This window comes from Helianthus annuus, chromosome 15, assembly GCF_002127325.2.
Source record: "Helianthus annuus cultivar XRQ/B chromosome 15, HanXRQr2.0-SUNRISE, whole genome shotgun sequence".
In the NCBI taxonomy this organism is placed as follows: Eukaryota; Viridiplantae; Streptophyta; class Magnoliopsida; order Asterales; family Asteraceae; genus Helianthus; species Helianthus annuus.
The window spans coordinates 30,417,210-30,434,333 of record NC_035447.2 but is presented as its reverse complement, the minus strand read 5'-3'; the positions used below and the strand labels follow the sequence as shown (position 1 = coordinate 30,434,333).

Sequence of the window (17,124 nt, the reverse complement as noted above, 5' to 3'; positions counted from 1 at the left end):
AATAAATGGTAGGAGTGAAACGAGTGTTCAAGCGCTTGTATGTGAGATTGATTTCTTCCCAGTGTAGGTATAATTTCACCAATGGTCAGTGTTTAGTTCGTTTCTTTTTACAAGTGTTCTGGATGAGTTGTCCAACTCTATTCAAGAGACAATTCCATAGTGCATGCTTTTTGCAGATGATATTGTGTTGCTTGTGAAGACTAAAAAGAGTTTGAATTCGAGGATAGAGGAGGGGCGAGAAACTTTAGAGGGCACCGATTTAAGGGTTAGTCGCTCTAAAACTGAGTACCTTTTCTGTGATTTCAGTGGAGCAGGCGATGACAACGACACTCAGATCACCAATGAGGGTCCAGTGGTTACATAGGCAACTAAGTTCAAGTATTTCGGACGTTTGTACAAATGTATATAGATCAAGATGTTGCACGTCGCATCCAACTTAGTTGGTGTACGTAAAGAGCAACAGCTAGGGATGATCCGACAGGAAGTTCCCAACTAAATTAAAGGGGAAATTTTATAGGGTTGCAGATAAACACAGGAAAACAAGATGGAGGTGGTGGGATTATAATTAGAACGCACATGTTTATCGAGGTTAAAATACCCGGTTTCATCATATTTTGCAACGAATATGGTTACTTTGTTGTGTCTTTTGGATTGTAGATTGTAGCGAAAAAGTTATGTGGCAGACGGAATTGAACTTCCTAAAGAGTCGGGCTAAAACGGAGAAGAAAACGACAAAATTATGATCAAAGCGTACCCTAGGGTTACGGGGGCGTATGGTATGGTTCAGTCATACCTTACATGAAAATCCCACGTCTTGCGGCTACCGTACGCAGACCAACCGCACCCTACGGTGTGTTGTCGTACTCTACAACCATATAAGTTTCACTTCGCGAATAAAGGGCTTGGACCAGGTTTTTAAGGGAAGAAACATTCTAAGTTCGAATAATCTTTGGCCAGACAATTTTAGGGGTTCCAATAAGCGGTTTTGGTCATATCTTTGAGAAATGAACCCTTAATTCGTGTAAGAATCATCATGAACATGCTAGGCTAATCTTTTTATTGATCAACCTGGATGTTTGGTTTATGTTTGCCAACTTTAGATCTTTGACTTGTAATTGTTTGGAATTAATCGTTAGTCATTCACCATGTTGATGTTGATGAACAATTATGGTTTAATTGGTATGATGTGCAAAATATGGTTTACTAAAATTAAACTAAGTTAGACATTTTAATTTTACTCTAGATTCTCCTAATGCTAGACCACAAGACACGCAAGTGTACCCATCGACTATTGTAAAGCCTAAAGAAGTTCGGATATCGAACCCACGAGACACTAGCAACACTAAACTAGACTCTAACTCAATAAATACTTAATTAGTTTATTTGGATTTTGAGGTTTTAATTAATTAAACTAAGGAAATTTGTTGTGAGATTTAAACTACAAGAATGCAACTAGAACACACAGGGGAAATCAAGGATGAGAAAACACTACTCGAATCTCAGGTAATAAATCCTAATGACTAACTTAACTGCTAACATGGATGACTAACGTATGACACTAGTTCAAAAGATACAACATAATAAGAACTAAAGATAGGTTGAATCACCTCTCGGTCTCGTCAACTTCTCCTAAGACTCCTAAAGGTCAATTAAGCTACTTGTTTATGTAGATTGGATTACCTCTTGGTCTCACCTCTCAACGGAGTACTAAGGTATTCTAAAGAAGGCTCGTCTCTCGAATCTACCAGCTACAGTGCTGTGAAAGATTGTGAACCACAATCCCAGAACACAGAAGTTGACTTGCATAAACCAACTAATAACCTGGAAACACTAAACCGCGACGGAAAGGGTAAACACAATCTCTTGTTATCTAAACTTAACAATCAATGGCACAGTGCGAATCCAACTAATCTCTCACCTCCCAGTCTCAAGATTAGGTAGCACTCTAATTTCTATTAATTAACCAACTATTTCCCTCATATTACTTCTCAGTCTCACCGACTAGAACCAATACCACAAGTGACAACGAATCTAGAACGAACTAAACTAACCTAGATGATTTGCAACTCAACTAGATCAACCAATTCACAGGAAACAAATAAGCAATTAATTAAATTTAGAATACACAACCATTAATGGTTGATAGAGCATAAGTCTTTCAATAGGAATCAAGTCCTACTTTCAGTCAACCCTGAAAAACAATTAAATTAAAACATTATTCAACCAAACTAGGTAATACGATAAAAATAGCCAAGAAACATTGTCAAAAGCAGAAAACGGGTCATAAAAAATAAGCAATTCATTTTATAAGTTTGATTAACTAGTTGCATGTGACTCGTTTCTCATTCTTTAGCTTTGAAACTTGATCCGATTAGCTTCTACTTCTTAAAATCGACCCTAAGATCTCTGAATTTCGTTGGAAGTTGTTGAATGCGACTAGGGTTTGAAAACGGGCTTATTCCATTTGGAATCTGCTGAATGCGACTAGGGTTTAAAAACGGGCTTAAATAGTTGAACAACAATGTTTTGACGACTTGAACTCCGACCGCATGTGGCGATCGAGTAAACCCCATGCATCACGCGACAAGCTTGGGCAGTCAAGGGTAAGTTTGTTGGTTCATTAAGTTTTTCACTAGTTCTTTTCTCCTTTGCGCATTGCAATAGGATTAACCTTCTTGGGTCGAGACGTGCCAAGATTATATTCCACCATATTTTTTTTCTTCTTCCGGCTCCACTCGTGTGCTCGTTTCTTCACTATTTTGCTCGTTTTAGCTCCAATTGCAAACGTACATCTGCCAAAACGCCAACTAACTAAATACAAGCCTAAAATGACCAAAAACAACTAAAAACCTATCAAAATAATATACAAAATCAATAGGAAAAGCCTTAAACGTAACACATCATGGTATATTGTGTTTGAAGAATGAATTTAGTTTTTTGAATCTATTAGCAATCATCTGTTTTTTGTTGTTCATAATCATATACTAGTGGTTGTTTCACGAATTTCGTATTATCTAATTTGATTTTTACAAAGACAAACTCCTAGCACTTGTTCCTTGTTTTGTCACGGATCAGTAGGTTAACACGGCTGGATTCCCTAGTCTTATGATTATCTATTATCGCAGTTAAAGACAAGACTGAATTATGTCTATGTAATTCCAGTTAATAGATCGAATCAAAGCATAGTTTCCTCATTCATTGTATACAACTTGCAAATCCTGGTCCAAGATATAAAAAAGGAGAAATGATGGAGCGTGGCCTCATACTGTCGGCCCTATCTTTGAGGACATGGTCCAAGATATGATGAGTTCGTGGAGACGTCTGATTAAAGCTAAGGACTTTTACAGGAGGATACAAATGTGTCTTAGCTTTGTCTTAGTGACTTAGATTTGACTACACCTTAGGTGGACTTTGCATGTGATTGTCTTCTTGTATCTATATCTATATATGTTGTGCTATCATGTTATATTTGTTTCTATTTTTACTGTGTAACTCCGCTCCTTGTATTATTGATAGCCTTTTATTTCTATGTGTTTAGTTCTGTTTGTTTTGAAGCCGGGGGTCTCTCCGAAAGTGGCTTCTTTATCTCAAGGGATAAAGATAAGGTACGTTGGCCTACATCTCACCCTCCCTAGACTTTATAAATAGTTTTACTATTTGTGAAATTTGCTTTATGTGATTGTTGTTGTTAATGCCTGTTGCCTCTCACTAAATATCTTTGATTTGTCACTAATCACCAAAATGAACACTTTAAAAGAAGTTGAGATGAAATTACGTACACACAAACTTTTGGATATGGCGATTTTGAGTTATATGCCGGATTGTGTATCAATCGTCACCTCTTTGTATATCATTTATTTTCGGTTGTTACAAAATTATTTAGGAGAAAATTTAAAGACTACATTAGTAAAATCTTTCTGGTGGACAATCAACACTGTATTTACACAGAAAAAAAGGCTACTAAATGATCATGTTGGATCTTCTAACCATCATCCCTCGTGAATCCACAGTATTTTACTTTAATTTCATCTATATTCCAAATCATCCTTTTCAACTATTTTAAATCCTTTACATAAGTTATAACATTTCTTGAGTTTAAAATACTTTTCATTAGTTAATTAGTCATTGTCATTTCTTTCGAGTCGCCGGTTGGAGTCTCCCTCTGCGTGAACCAGGAGTTATACTCAGTGGCGGACCCAGGATTTTTTTCCAATGGGGTTCAGTTTTTTCGATACTTGGATTTTTTACACCCAAACGATAAAATTTCGGGTCGGTCGTCGTTTGGGTCGGGTCGGGGTGATTTATTGAGCTTGGAACCTTTAAAAAAGATAAATAAATAACAAAACAACACATTTCTAAGCACAAATGCATAAATTGAGTAAATTTTCATTCATTTAACATTTTAAAAGTGTATTTTAACAAAAAAATCGGCTGGTATTAGACTTGAACCCATGACCTCTTTGTTAGCAAACAAGGGATTAACCACCACAACAGCTTTGCTTTTGATACTATGGGGTCCAACTGAATATTCTTATGGGGTCCGTAAAAAAATTAATATACCTAATCTACTAATTTTTTAAAAAAGATTGGGGTCCGTGGACCCCGACCCACTCTATGTGGGTCCGCCCCTGGTTATACTACACTAGGCATTCAGACGGCGGGTTTCCTATGTAATTAGTAATGTTGTGAAACAAGATTTCTGAGGCCGAGTACCCCTGAACAGGGCCGGACCTATAGTATAATTCACCTAGGCTTGGGCCTAGGGTCTCCAAAAAAAATAGGGCATCCATTTAAAAAAAATAATAAGCTAATTATTAACATTAGTGCAAACTTATTGTTTATGATTTGTTTAATTCCTTATACAGTAAAACCTCTATAAATTAATAATATTGGGACCAAGATATTTTATTAATTTAGCGAGATATTATTATATCTATAAATTAATAAATTGTTAATTTAAAGAGTTGGATTATATTCATGACCAACTCTCAAATTAATGCATCGACCTTTAAAATTTCCATTATCGGCACAAAATGGATGTGAATGAGTTGTTGGATTATCCAGGTGAAAATAATAAATGTTACGAGGTTCAAAGAATTGAAGAAATTATGGCGGATACCGGTTAAAATCCGGTTGATGATGATTCAGTACCTTTTGAACCGGTCACTCGGAAAGAAGCATTGCAAGCGGCAATAACTCTTCACAACTTTTTGTTGCAATACGATAATACAATACCTCAACTCTTAAGTGCAATGGGGAGACTTAAAGATAAACTCAATATAGATTTGAAGTTCGAAAAAAAAAAAGTGACCATAGATTCAATTTTTACCAGACTATCCTAGATTTTTGGAATATTTTAGTAATTATTAATTTATAGTTTTGTTGGGACCAATATATTTACATTCGGATTTAAAAAAAATATTATCTTATTATATTTTATTGATTGGGGTCCAATTTTGTACTGGTCTCAAGTTGGGACTGGACAAATTATTAATTTTCGAGGTTATTAATTTATCGAGTATTAAATTATAGAGGTTCTATTGTACAAGCAAACCACTATGTGTTATAGTTGTGTTAGATTTTTGTTTGATTCCAAACATGGATAAAAAAGTATCGTTTATAATAACCAAAGAAGAAAAAGGGTCTCAGAATTTCAATTTTGGCTTGGGCTTCCAAAAAGCTTGGAACGACCCTGCGTCTGAAGTAATCGCTGTAAGGTAGGCTGTCGAGACCCAAGTACTCTCCGTGTAGGCAGAGTACTCTCAACTCCGACTAAGAAACGTCTAACGACTTTTGTGACCATGATAATTGGTGACGAGCTTGGTCACCAGCGCTGTCTGTGACTGTAGACTTGAGTGTCCTTTTGCCTATGAGTATACCCAGATGACCGGGCTTTGTTGGACTCTAAAAAAAGAATTTGAGTAAATTCATTCTTATTTCACATCAAAGTTTAATTAAGTTTTCACCCAAACAAATTAAGAAAGGAATTCATATTCCAATTTCAACATATTCGGTGAAATAAACACATAAATGTTGTATTTGGGAGTGATTACTAACTAATGGGCCAAGTCAGTTTCAAACAATCAGGCTCAAAGAATAATTGGATTAGATGCAGAGAGTTTGCCCATGAAAGAATTTGTTGTAGAAATTGAGAAGTTATATCCGTTAGACAATCAGGTCCGAATCCGATCAAATAATGGGCCCAATCAGTTTCAAACAATCAGGCTCTATTTGAGCTAAAGCCCAAACAACAAACATTTAGTTGAGGAAAAACCAACAGCCCCAAAAATATAAATATATATTTCTAGGGGTTAAATTATTCTATAAATACTCCTAATTGTAAGAAGTGTAAGAAGTATTTATAGAGTAACAAGTGTGTAATAACCTAAAACCTAAACCCACTACACCACCACCCAAAACCTAAACACCCATCCCCACCCCCACCACCACCCAAAAACCTAAACCCCCCACCCCCCAAAAGCCTAACCACCCCCCCCCCCCCTCCCTCTCAAAACCCTAAAATAATCCTAAACACCCATTACCACCCAAAAACCTACCCCCCCCCCCACCTCCTCTCCTAAAAAAAAAAAAATTGGGGAGGGAGGGGGGATGGGAGAGGGGTGTTTAGGTTTTTGGGCGATGATGAGTGTTTAGGGTTTTTTTTTAGTGGTTTTTTTAGAAGACTTTTTTTTTGTAAAGGGGTTACCCCGGTGATTCTATATATTCACAACCAAACAAAACAAGTAGTGTAGTGAGTCTACACTAGTTCAATCATGGGACATGCCCCATGAAAGTAACCAAATCCACCAACAAAAGTAAAAACAATAGAAAACACAACTAGACTACAATCTAGAAACTGAAAACCGAAACCAAATGCCTGCTCAATCGCCATCACCCTTAGTATCCGCATCCGGAATCCCCCATTCTCCTAAGAGTCTTCGAACTCTATCATTCCGCTTCAACTTGACTCCCATAAGCTTATACCGAACAGTCTCGATTATCAAATCATAGAGTTTCTCCGGCGGTCGCAGTTGATTCTTGAAAATCCTCGCATTACGTTCCTGCCATATAAGATAAGCAGAAGCTGCCACTACAAGTCTACTCACATAATCAGCCACCATCTTCGAGTGGCATTTGAGCAGAAGCCAACCGACGATATCCTCCCACTTTGACTCAATATTATCCATGCCAGCTTTGACTCGAACCATATCCTACACCTGCGTTGAGTATTTGCATTCAAAGAATAAATGTTTATGCGAGTCGTGGTTTTCATAACAAAGCAAGCAGCATAACATATTCATGTTCTTCCTCCTCGATATATCCCATTGAAAGATAATATCTTGTGTAAGTAACCTTCTTACAATAAGGACTTAAGGAGCCTTTGTATTTGATCCTAATCCATATTTCTAGTATTTAAATTATAAATTAGTTATAAAATCAGAACCGATATATACACCAAATGTAACACCTCGAAAATTTACGTCCAATGATGCATTGACACGTGTCATAGACTTCCGATATGTGAAAATATACTTTAGAGGGACTAAAGTTGACAAACAGTGAAAACTATGGAACGTAAGGGTCCAAAATGTCAACAATGGATAAATAGACTCTATAATAACCCTACATGGTGTTTATAACCCTAAACGGATAGATCATGGATCATACGAAGCGGAAAATGCACGAAAGTGAGGAATTACAAACTACACGGGCTAAAAGTGTCAACATGTTGAATTTATACCTCTGAGTGATCTTTTGGCAGCCCCGAAGCTTTGTAATGATAGAATATACTCACTAGAATATGTGTTAAAAATTTCATGAAGTTTCGTTATCGTATGAGAAAGTTATGGCCAAAACCGTACTTGAGGGGTTAAAAGCGTCAACGTCGAATTTCATGACTTTTCGGGTGAGCGCAAAGTTAACCGAGGACATTACCATGTTGGTAAATGTCCCAAGGTTCTTAGAAATCAGATTTGAGGGTCTAAGGGTCAAGATTAATGGCCAAAACCTCGTAACTAAAGAACAGGGACCAAAACTGCAACATTTAAACGAATTTTGGAGCTGCAGACCCCAGGCGGCCCGCCTGGGCAGCCTTAAGCGGGCCGCGACCCGTGCCCAGATGCAGAAACTCGCGAACTGAAGTGTTTGGGTCCGATTTTTGAGTTGTTTACAGCTTGCACCACCTCCAAAACTCACCAATTGAGGGACATGCATGTTAGGACACCTGTGGCTCTCTCATGACACCTGAAACAACATAAATTCAGATCAAATTCCTCATTTGGGGGCACTTGTGTAGCAACCAAGAACACTAGCAACCTTCAAAAATTCACAAGAGCTATTCAGGAGCTTTCTGGACGACAAGGCACCTTCATAGTGATAACTAAGCTTCATTAGAACTCTTGTAAGCATTCATAACCTTCTCTAATTCGTCCTAGCTTTGATTGTTAGCCAAAAGTCAATCCGTCATAGTTATAGTTTGACTTTTCGATTAAACGAAAATGACTCAGTCATTTCTCAAATTGAAAGTACCTACAAGTTGATATTTATGTGGGAAACAAACCCTCAAAGGGGTATTCTCTGATTCCCACTCTAAGCATGATTATTGTCGAGTCAAAGATGTTCTTAAAAAGTCAACAGGAAGTGTTTTTGAGAAATCTAGCATAAATGGTAATGTAGATGACATGCAATTAGTTTGATCATCAAAAATAACTTTGTAATGAATGTAAGAATATGTTTTATCATGATCAACTCGACAATCTTTAGTATAAACTCGAATCGGAACCGAAAGTCTTATAAAACGACTTTTTCTTTGACTCTCGATTCGGATCCGTGCATGCATGTTTGAAATCTGCATTGGAGCTTATTTTGAACCATTTATATTTATGTTTAACTCTCTGGAATTTTACAACTTGATTCCATGCTTAACCGATTCATATGCATGTTTCCGATTTATGCTTAAAGTTGACTATTTTGCCCTTTTTGATATAAAACGTGATTTTTGGAAAAGTGAAAGAGTAGAAACCTTTATTACTGATTTATAGACTTGCACCAAAAATTTGATATCAGTTGGAGGTTCGGATTTAAAGTTATGGCCGATATCGTAAAACTAAAGCTTTATGTTAAATAAACGGCGCATTTAGCGTATAACCTATTTAAGGCCACGTTTTGATATAAAACTTTTTACCCACTGATGTTATATAATATTTTGGGATTTTTGAAGATTTTTATTTAATTTTTGGCTGATCGTATCATAGGTCTCTAAGTTTGATTCGGTTAATACCAGTTTTGACCTTTTAAGCCATAAACGAGTTTTATAAATCCTTTTGACCCCAAACCTTTTTCTACTAATTTTATTTGTTAAATAAATTATTTTGAGCATTCTGGAAATATAAAAATCTCAGCTTTCTTTTAAAAACCCGGAAACGGCTCTAAATCGTCTTTCTAAGCGTTTTTAACGCATAATATGCGTTATACCCATATTAAACATATAAGGATTATACCTACTGATGTATTTAGCATATTTTTATAAAATAACAGTAAGTATAAGTTTTTGAACTCGGATTTCCAGTTTTGACATTTTTAGCCCTTGTGAAATTACCAAAATACCCCTAAGGTGCATAGTTTGATTTTAAATGATAAGTTTTGTATATGGGTCATACCCTACTGTTATATTATGTCAAATTAAGTATATTTACTGTATAAATCAGACCTGTAACTCAGATTTCCAATTTAACTCATTTATAATCTTTTAAATGACCAAAATGCCCTTATAAGGCATAAATTGAGTTTAAATTCATTCGGGGCATAATAGAACATAACTTGCTGATATTATAACTTATTTAAGGCATATTATCTCAGGGAACTTGCATATGACTTTTTTTGGTTACCCGTAACGCTCTTTTAACGTTCGGTTCGGTTTATGTAACTAGTTTGCATAAATTGACCGAAACGGGTCAAACGTTATCATTTTTGTCTCAAAATCCAGAATGTATTTAGTACACCCATATTATACAATTATTCAAACTTGTCGGGTCTAAATCACATTCTACCCGGTCTTCGCTTAATCGTGCGCTTGAACCGTATCGTCCTTAAAACTAACCGGTCTAGGCTTAGGCTTAAATAAAGACCCGTTAGGAATCTAATAGGTTATTATAAACCTTTGTTCCAGAATAGGAGACCCAGTAAAAGCTATCTGTACTTGCTTGGTGGTATACGGCTGAGATTGAATTTATATTTAGCTCAGGTAAATACTTTTAACTTATTTTCCCTATACGGGCTTGGGGTAAGGTATATAAAATACCGCTTGGTCCGGCATCGAATCATTTAATCGTATAGTGGTTAAATCCATTGAGATGACCCTGTTTTGAATGTGTTTTATTACTTGAAGCCTTTGGGGGGTTAATGACCATGTCCCGGATATCCTTGGCATTATCTTACGAGATGGCCACGACCAGAGCACGGGGTGTAGGCGTACACCCGTCAGTGTATAACTCTATATTGTGGTGTGTCTATTAATCTTTAACCCGGTCTATGAATCGGGCTACTGAACGCGGAGTAACATGTAAATCCATTACAAGATTATGTTGCATAATTATCCCAAGTTATAAAAATATTTTATGCCATGTGCATTTAAATCAATTTTCAATCATTTTCAAAATGAGTCAGTTAAATTGTATTTACCAGTGTAAACTGACGTATTTTCCCAAAAGGTTAAGTGCATGTACTACACGTACTAGGCTGGCTGTCTTCTAGAGCGTCCACAATAAGTCTCGCAAGCTTGGACGACAATAAAACTGTTGAACAATTTTCTTATTTTATTTTGATCCGCCTGTGGATCCGTTTCAACTACTAGTGATATTTAATATTACATTCTATTAAAGTTGAAATGAATCTATCTTTGCTTCCGCTGTGCATTTATATATATTGTGTTATTTGTCTATGATGATGCCAACTACGTCACCATACCCCCCACCGGGCCCACCTGTGACACGTGGAAATTTGGGGTGTGACACCAAATCTTATTAACATTAGAACACGCCTTCACTCCCGCATCTACTAATTCATTTAATACTTTAACCTAACTTAACTCCACCTAAGAGACACATCAACTTTTTTTCCTCATTTCACTTTATTTCACTCTAAGGTAATGGTTTAACATGTTAACACATAACTTATTTAATGCACTTTAACATTGGGTTTTGTCTAAAAAAGAAAATAATAATTAATTCAATCTTTTAACATTGGGTTAACATGTTAACAGATAACTCATTTAATGCACTTTAACACAAGAAAGGAGTGGTTTGCAATGTTAGTTAACATGCCATGTCATTGTTAACACTTTAGATGTTAGAGTACACCCCATAGCCTAATACTACCTTACCAACAATTAATACTTACCAACAATTAATAGATGAATTCAAATTCCAATTCTATTCAATTTTGTTAAACAAACGCACCCTTAGATGATGGGATCAGCTAAAAAAGAATTTTGTTTACAAAATTTTGATTGGTTGCATATAAAACTTGTTTTATAAATAAATAACTGAAAAACCTTTTATCTTTTAAAGGTACATTTTCATTCATCTATATAAATCCAGATATTTAATTCATAAAGATTAAAGTCTAAAAAAACTTGTATATAAATCACCCAATTTTCTATCTAGTGAAATCAATTTCGTAATCTGGCTGGACCTGTGAAGTCGGATTAGAAACTGACTACATAACGTGTTTAGTTGAGCCCATCTAAATCACCTCCATTTGAACCGATCGTTACGGCGAACTAGGCCATGTATATATTTTTTTTCCTTCTAAAATCTCATTTACTAATACGTTTACTATCTCACACTCCATATTTTATTTGTTACAAGATTTTTATTTTATTAACATTGCATTCTTGTATCAAAAGATAAGATAGTTTCATATTTTGTTTAATACTATGTGTTCAAAAGATAAGATAGTTTCATAATTTGTTTAAAACTATGTGTGTGTATATATAGAGAAAGTGTATTGAACAATATCCTTTAACGTACGATGCGTACGTAATTAGTGTATAACATGCGTATTGAGTGATATAACATGCAGATTTTGTACATTTTGGTTGTCTGAGTTTGTGGGTCCGACTTTATGACCATGCGATTTTGAGATTTAACATGCGAACAACCATTTTGTGAGTCCCATGCGAGTTTATGAACATGTCCGGGTTTGTGAAGCCATGCGATTTTGAGATATAACATGTGAACAACCAATTTGTGAGTCCGAGTTTGTGGGTCCCATGCGATTTTATGAACATGTCCAGGTTTGTGAAGTCTTTTGAGGTTTACAACGTGTGGATTTCTAATCGCGTACGCATCGTATGTTAAGGCCAATTGTACGTTAACTAACCCTTATATATAGAAGTCAGTTAACGTACAAAATGGCTTAATGTACATTGCGTACGCGATTGTTTTCCAACGTGCGATTTAATGTTTCAACATGCGAATTGTGATTTAAAACATCCGCATGCGATTTTGTATACAACCACGCGATTTCACCCATATACAAACAACATGCGATTTTCCATATTTTTCGCATACGTCTATTTTATGTAACATGCGATTTCAAGTCGCGTACGTAATGTTCGTTAAGGCCAATTGTACGATACACTTTCTCTCTATCTCTCTCTCTCTCTCTCTCTCTCTCTCTCTCTCTATATATATATATATATATATATATATATATATATATATAAATATAAATCTTAATTCAACCAAAAAAACTGTATGAATTATAGTATGGCTTCTATTTAAGATAATCAAGACAAGAACAATGAATAATACATCTCAACATAATCCAAATTTGTATATATCACAATATGGATTTTGTTTGAGACGAAGTCGAGTTACCTTAATTCACTCCAAAGCATGTATTGTGAAACAACGATCTAATAACAAATGGCGGATCCAAGCTTTGGCTTGGGTGGGCGCCCCCCCCCCCCCCCTTGAAAAAAAATTAGTGTATTTTTTAGGTAAAAATCTCGACTGCACCCTTTGAAAATTTGGTTGAACCATTCGTTTGCACCCTCAGAAAATAACTCATGGGTCCGCCATTGCTAATAACAACATTCAATAGTATATAATAATATAGACAATGAGAGAATGGGAGCATGAAAGACTAAAAGAACTCTTTTCATTAAAATGTATCATACAAAACACAAGAAATCTCTAGGCATCTACATTTACAAATGTAGTAAAGAGATGAGAGTTACACATGTGGAGAGTCACCATTTATGATGCATTCATAACATAATTAGTATTCAATAATTATATCAAGGATTTAAATACAAAAGTAGTAATGGATGAGTTGGTAAGACACTCTTACGCCAGAGGTTCAAGACTTGGTAGTTTCTCTTTCTTTTTTCTCACTTATCCTCCCTCTTTGTTCAACTTGTGATTTACGGTTCGATACTTGGTAGCTTCCCTTTCTTTTATTCTCACTTCTCCCTCTTTGTTCCATTTGTAATTTACACGTCTCACATCGCCTAAATAAGAAAGTTTCCACTTATTTTCTCTCTATATACATCACCCAAACAACAAACCTAAAAGACAACAAAAGGTACTAGACAAGTCTAGTTAGTACTTGAACCTCAAACAAAGAAAGCCGAGTCGGATCGGTTTATAAACAAGCCGAGCCTGAACTTAAATATTTCAGCTCGGTTTAAAACTTGGGCCAAGCCGAGCAAGTTCTGATATATTTCAAGCCAAACCTAAGCTAGCCTTGACTCAACTCGTAAACAACTAATTCAAAACAATTATCGTTATACTAATTAATTTCTGTAAGAATATGAAAGACTTGATTGATATTATTGATATGTTTGATTACAATATATAGAGATCATAAGGGACCCTAGAAACTTAATCGAGCCCGTGGGCTTAAACTAATAAACCCTAGTATAAGAATGCAGTCCAATACTCCCCCGCAGTTTGAGCGGTAGAAAATCAGACGCTTAGACTGAAAAAAAAAACAAACAAAACAATAAAAATAAACTAGTCTTTATCTTGGTTCTTGACTCGTAGGTCCAAATTTCTGCCAAAAAAAAACCTGGTTTTGCCAAAAGAAATAACAATCCGTATTCTACTTCACATTAAATCGGTGTACGGCTTCCACTGCTTTAGTTTCTTAGTTCCCGGAATAATAGCACAAGACAAGCAAGATCCCAGTAGGCCATGACAAGACGAACAAGGAAGAAAGGCTGTAGAAGACAACCGGCGACCATGGTCGAGCGCGGTGTGTCTAAGAGAGATGGTGAAGGCCGGTAACCGTGGTCAGGCGCGGCTTCAAAAAGAACTAAGATCCGTAGATCAAAGAAAGAGATCTAATCAAACCGTGGTTTGATAGGCTGAGATCGGTGGCGGTGGACCGTGACCGGTGAACGAAAGAAAGAAAAGAAACAAATAGACATCTGGCGACCGTGGTCGTGCAGCTGTGTGTCGAACCGAACACCGATGACCGTAGTCAAGCGAGGACTTCGAAAAGAAGTGAGATCCGTAGACCCAAGAAAGATAGAGGGCGAAGGCCGGTGATCATGGTCAAGAGGCAACAAGAGAGAGAATATAGATCCGTAGATCTAAGTGATCAAATCGTGGTCTAAGATTGATGGCCACGATGACAATGAACGGCACGGCTGCGGACCGTAGTCCAGCATGTGATGCAACAACACGGCTGGCGGCTAGTGGACCGTAGTCCTGCTAGAAAGAGCGGCTCAACTAAACGGCGGCGTCAGAGGACCGTAGTCCTACAAATTAAAGAACGGCGCGGCGTAGCGGCTCAAAAATAACCGGCGGCAGCGGCATGGGACTAGAGTCCTGTATGGGGCTCGTGACGGGATCAACGACCGGAAAACCAATGCAGAAATTCTTGCTCGATAATAAAACCAATTATTATTTTTATTTGGTTTGTTCGATAATGATGAATCACAAAACGAAATTTAACACAAAAAGTTGTTCATGAAAGTCATATGTGATGTCAACGACATGTCACCAAAAGAAAAAACTATCGTGCTTTTGTTTTATTTTAAATGGCAACTACTTTGTGTCTTCAAAAAGAAAACAATGGGATGACCGAGACTGCATAGCGGAGCAAGCACGCTCAATTTTCAAATCAGTTTGGCGAACAGGGGATATTATTTGAAACTGTAACTGAAACTTTATTCAGAACGTGAAATAAGAAAAAAAAAATGATAGGAAACGAACGGGACGGACAGGGCGGCGGCAGTGGCGGCACGCTGCCCTGTCTAGGGTTTTTGCATATTATTATTTTCGGTATCCATTTCGCATAGCCATTTAAATTTTATCTTCAGTATCGATTTTTGATTAGCTTTTCCTTCCCACACACTCTAGAACCAAACAAAAGTGAAACATGTAGTTCATGCAAAGCTTCACAACCATGTCATCATACACGTGTCATCACCATACACTTCCCCTTCATGTATATATATAAACCCCATTTCCCTCGATCCAACACACCAAAACAATGGCTACTACCACCACTTACGACCGTCATTTCACCACCACCCAACCCCACTACCGCCAAGACGACAGATCCCGCTACGACCAGCAAACCCATTCCCAGTCCACCAGCAGGACACTCGCCATCATCGCCCTACTTCCTGTCGGCGGAATCTTACTCGGCTTAGCCGGTCTTACGTTCATCGGGACGCTTATCGGACTCGCCCTCGCCACCCCGCTTTTTGTCATATTCAGCCCGATCATCGTGCCAGCCGTTCTAACAATCGGGCTCGCGGTTACAGGCTTTTTGGCGTCGGGGACGTTCGGGTTGACGGGTTTGAGCTCATTGTCGTATTTGTTCAATATGGTTAGGCAGACGGCCGGGTCGGTGCCCGAGTCCTTGGATTATGTTAAGGGGACGTTGCAGGATGCCGGTGAGTATGCTGGGCAGAAGACAAAGGATTTCGGGCAGAAGATTCAGAACACCGCTCATGAGATGGGTGATCAGGGGCAGGGTGGTCAGGTTGGTGTTCATGCTCAAGTTGGTGGCGGCAAAGAAGGGCGAAAAAGCGGTGATCGGACTTGAGGATTCAAGGTTGGTATTGTGGAATAATAATAATGTTGGTGTAAGTTTTTAGTGTTATCAAAGCTTTGTTTGTTTGTTTGTATGTTTTGTGTATGGAATGGTTTCATATAATGTAATGATGTTGTTTGTATGTTCTAATAATGGTCCTTTTTGAAGATAGTTATTATGAACTGTATTTTTTTAACAGCTAATTTCTCTAATCCACACTCTTAGTCTTGAGATTTGAACACAAGATCTTTCCCTTCTCAATCTTGGTGTTTTTGTTTTTAAAAGTTTTGTCTTTGCCAATTGACTTTGCTAATTGACAATCACCCATCGGTTATTACGAACTGTATTTGGTTTAGGCATTTCTCTAATCCACACTCTTAGTTCTTGAGATTTGAACACAAGATCTTTCCCTTCTCAATCTTGGTGTTTTTGTTTTTAAAAGTTTTGTCTTTGCCAATTGACTTTGCCAATTGACAATCACCCATCGGTTATTACGAACTGTATTTGGTTTAGGCATTTCGTCGAACAACTTGCGTGGGGTATGAAATACTAATAAACTGCGTCATTAATGTTTGTTATTAGTATGGGTGTAAAGCAAATGGTTTTGAGGAAATGAGAGACGCTGAGCTTGGTTTTAGGGTGAAGGGAGCGGTTACCTATTTCAAATAGGTAATCTCCTAATTCATCCAATCACACATTCCTATTTCAAATAGGTAATCTCCTAATTCATCCAATCACACATTCTTATGTCAATTCACCTAAATAAGTTGGTTCAAAAATGTTGACGGTGGTTTATCTGATAGGGTTTAGTTAAACTATTTTTTTTAAAGAAAAGAAAAAATGTGTGATTAGTTGAGAAGGAATGGATCCCACCACACACCCATCTCCCTCTTTCCCTCCCTCTAATCGAATCGGTGAGTCTTCACTGAATTCCTCAACACCAATCGGCGTGATACCGACCTCCACTCCGCTCACCCTTATGAAGTTTTAAAACTCACCCTTATGAAGTTTTAAAATTTGTATATGTATTTAGCTAAATATGATGTACGTGTGACTAATAAATTCTTA

At 37.0% G+C, this 17,124-nt stretch overlaps 1 protein-coding gene across 1 annotated transcript; it reads left to right on the top strand.

The window, feature by feature from the left end:
- Positions 1–15,499: 15,499 nt before the first annotated feature.
- On the top strand, positions 15,500–16,223 carry LOC110911264 (oleosin). The gene has a single exon (XM_022155866.2). The coding sequence runs from the start codon at positions 15,508–15,510 to the stop codon at positions 16,066–16,068; it is 561 nt and encodes a 186-aa protein (XP_022011558.1). The 5' UTR covers positions 15,500–15,507; the 3' UTR covers positions 16,069–16,223.
- The last annotated feature ends 901 nt before the right edge of the window (positions 16,224–17,124 follow it).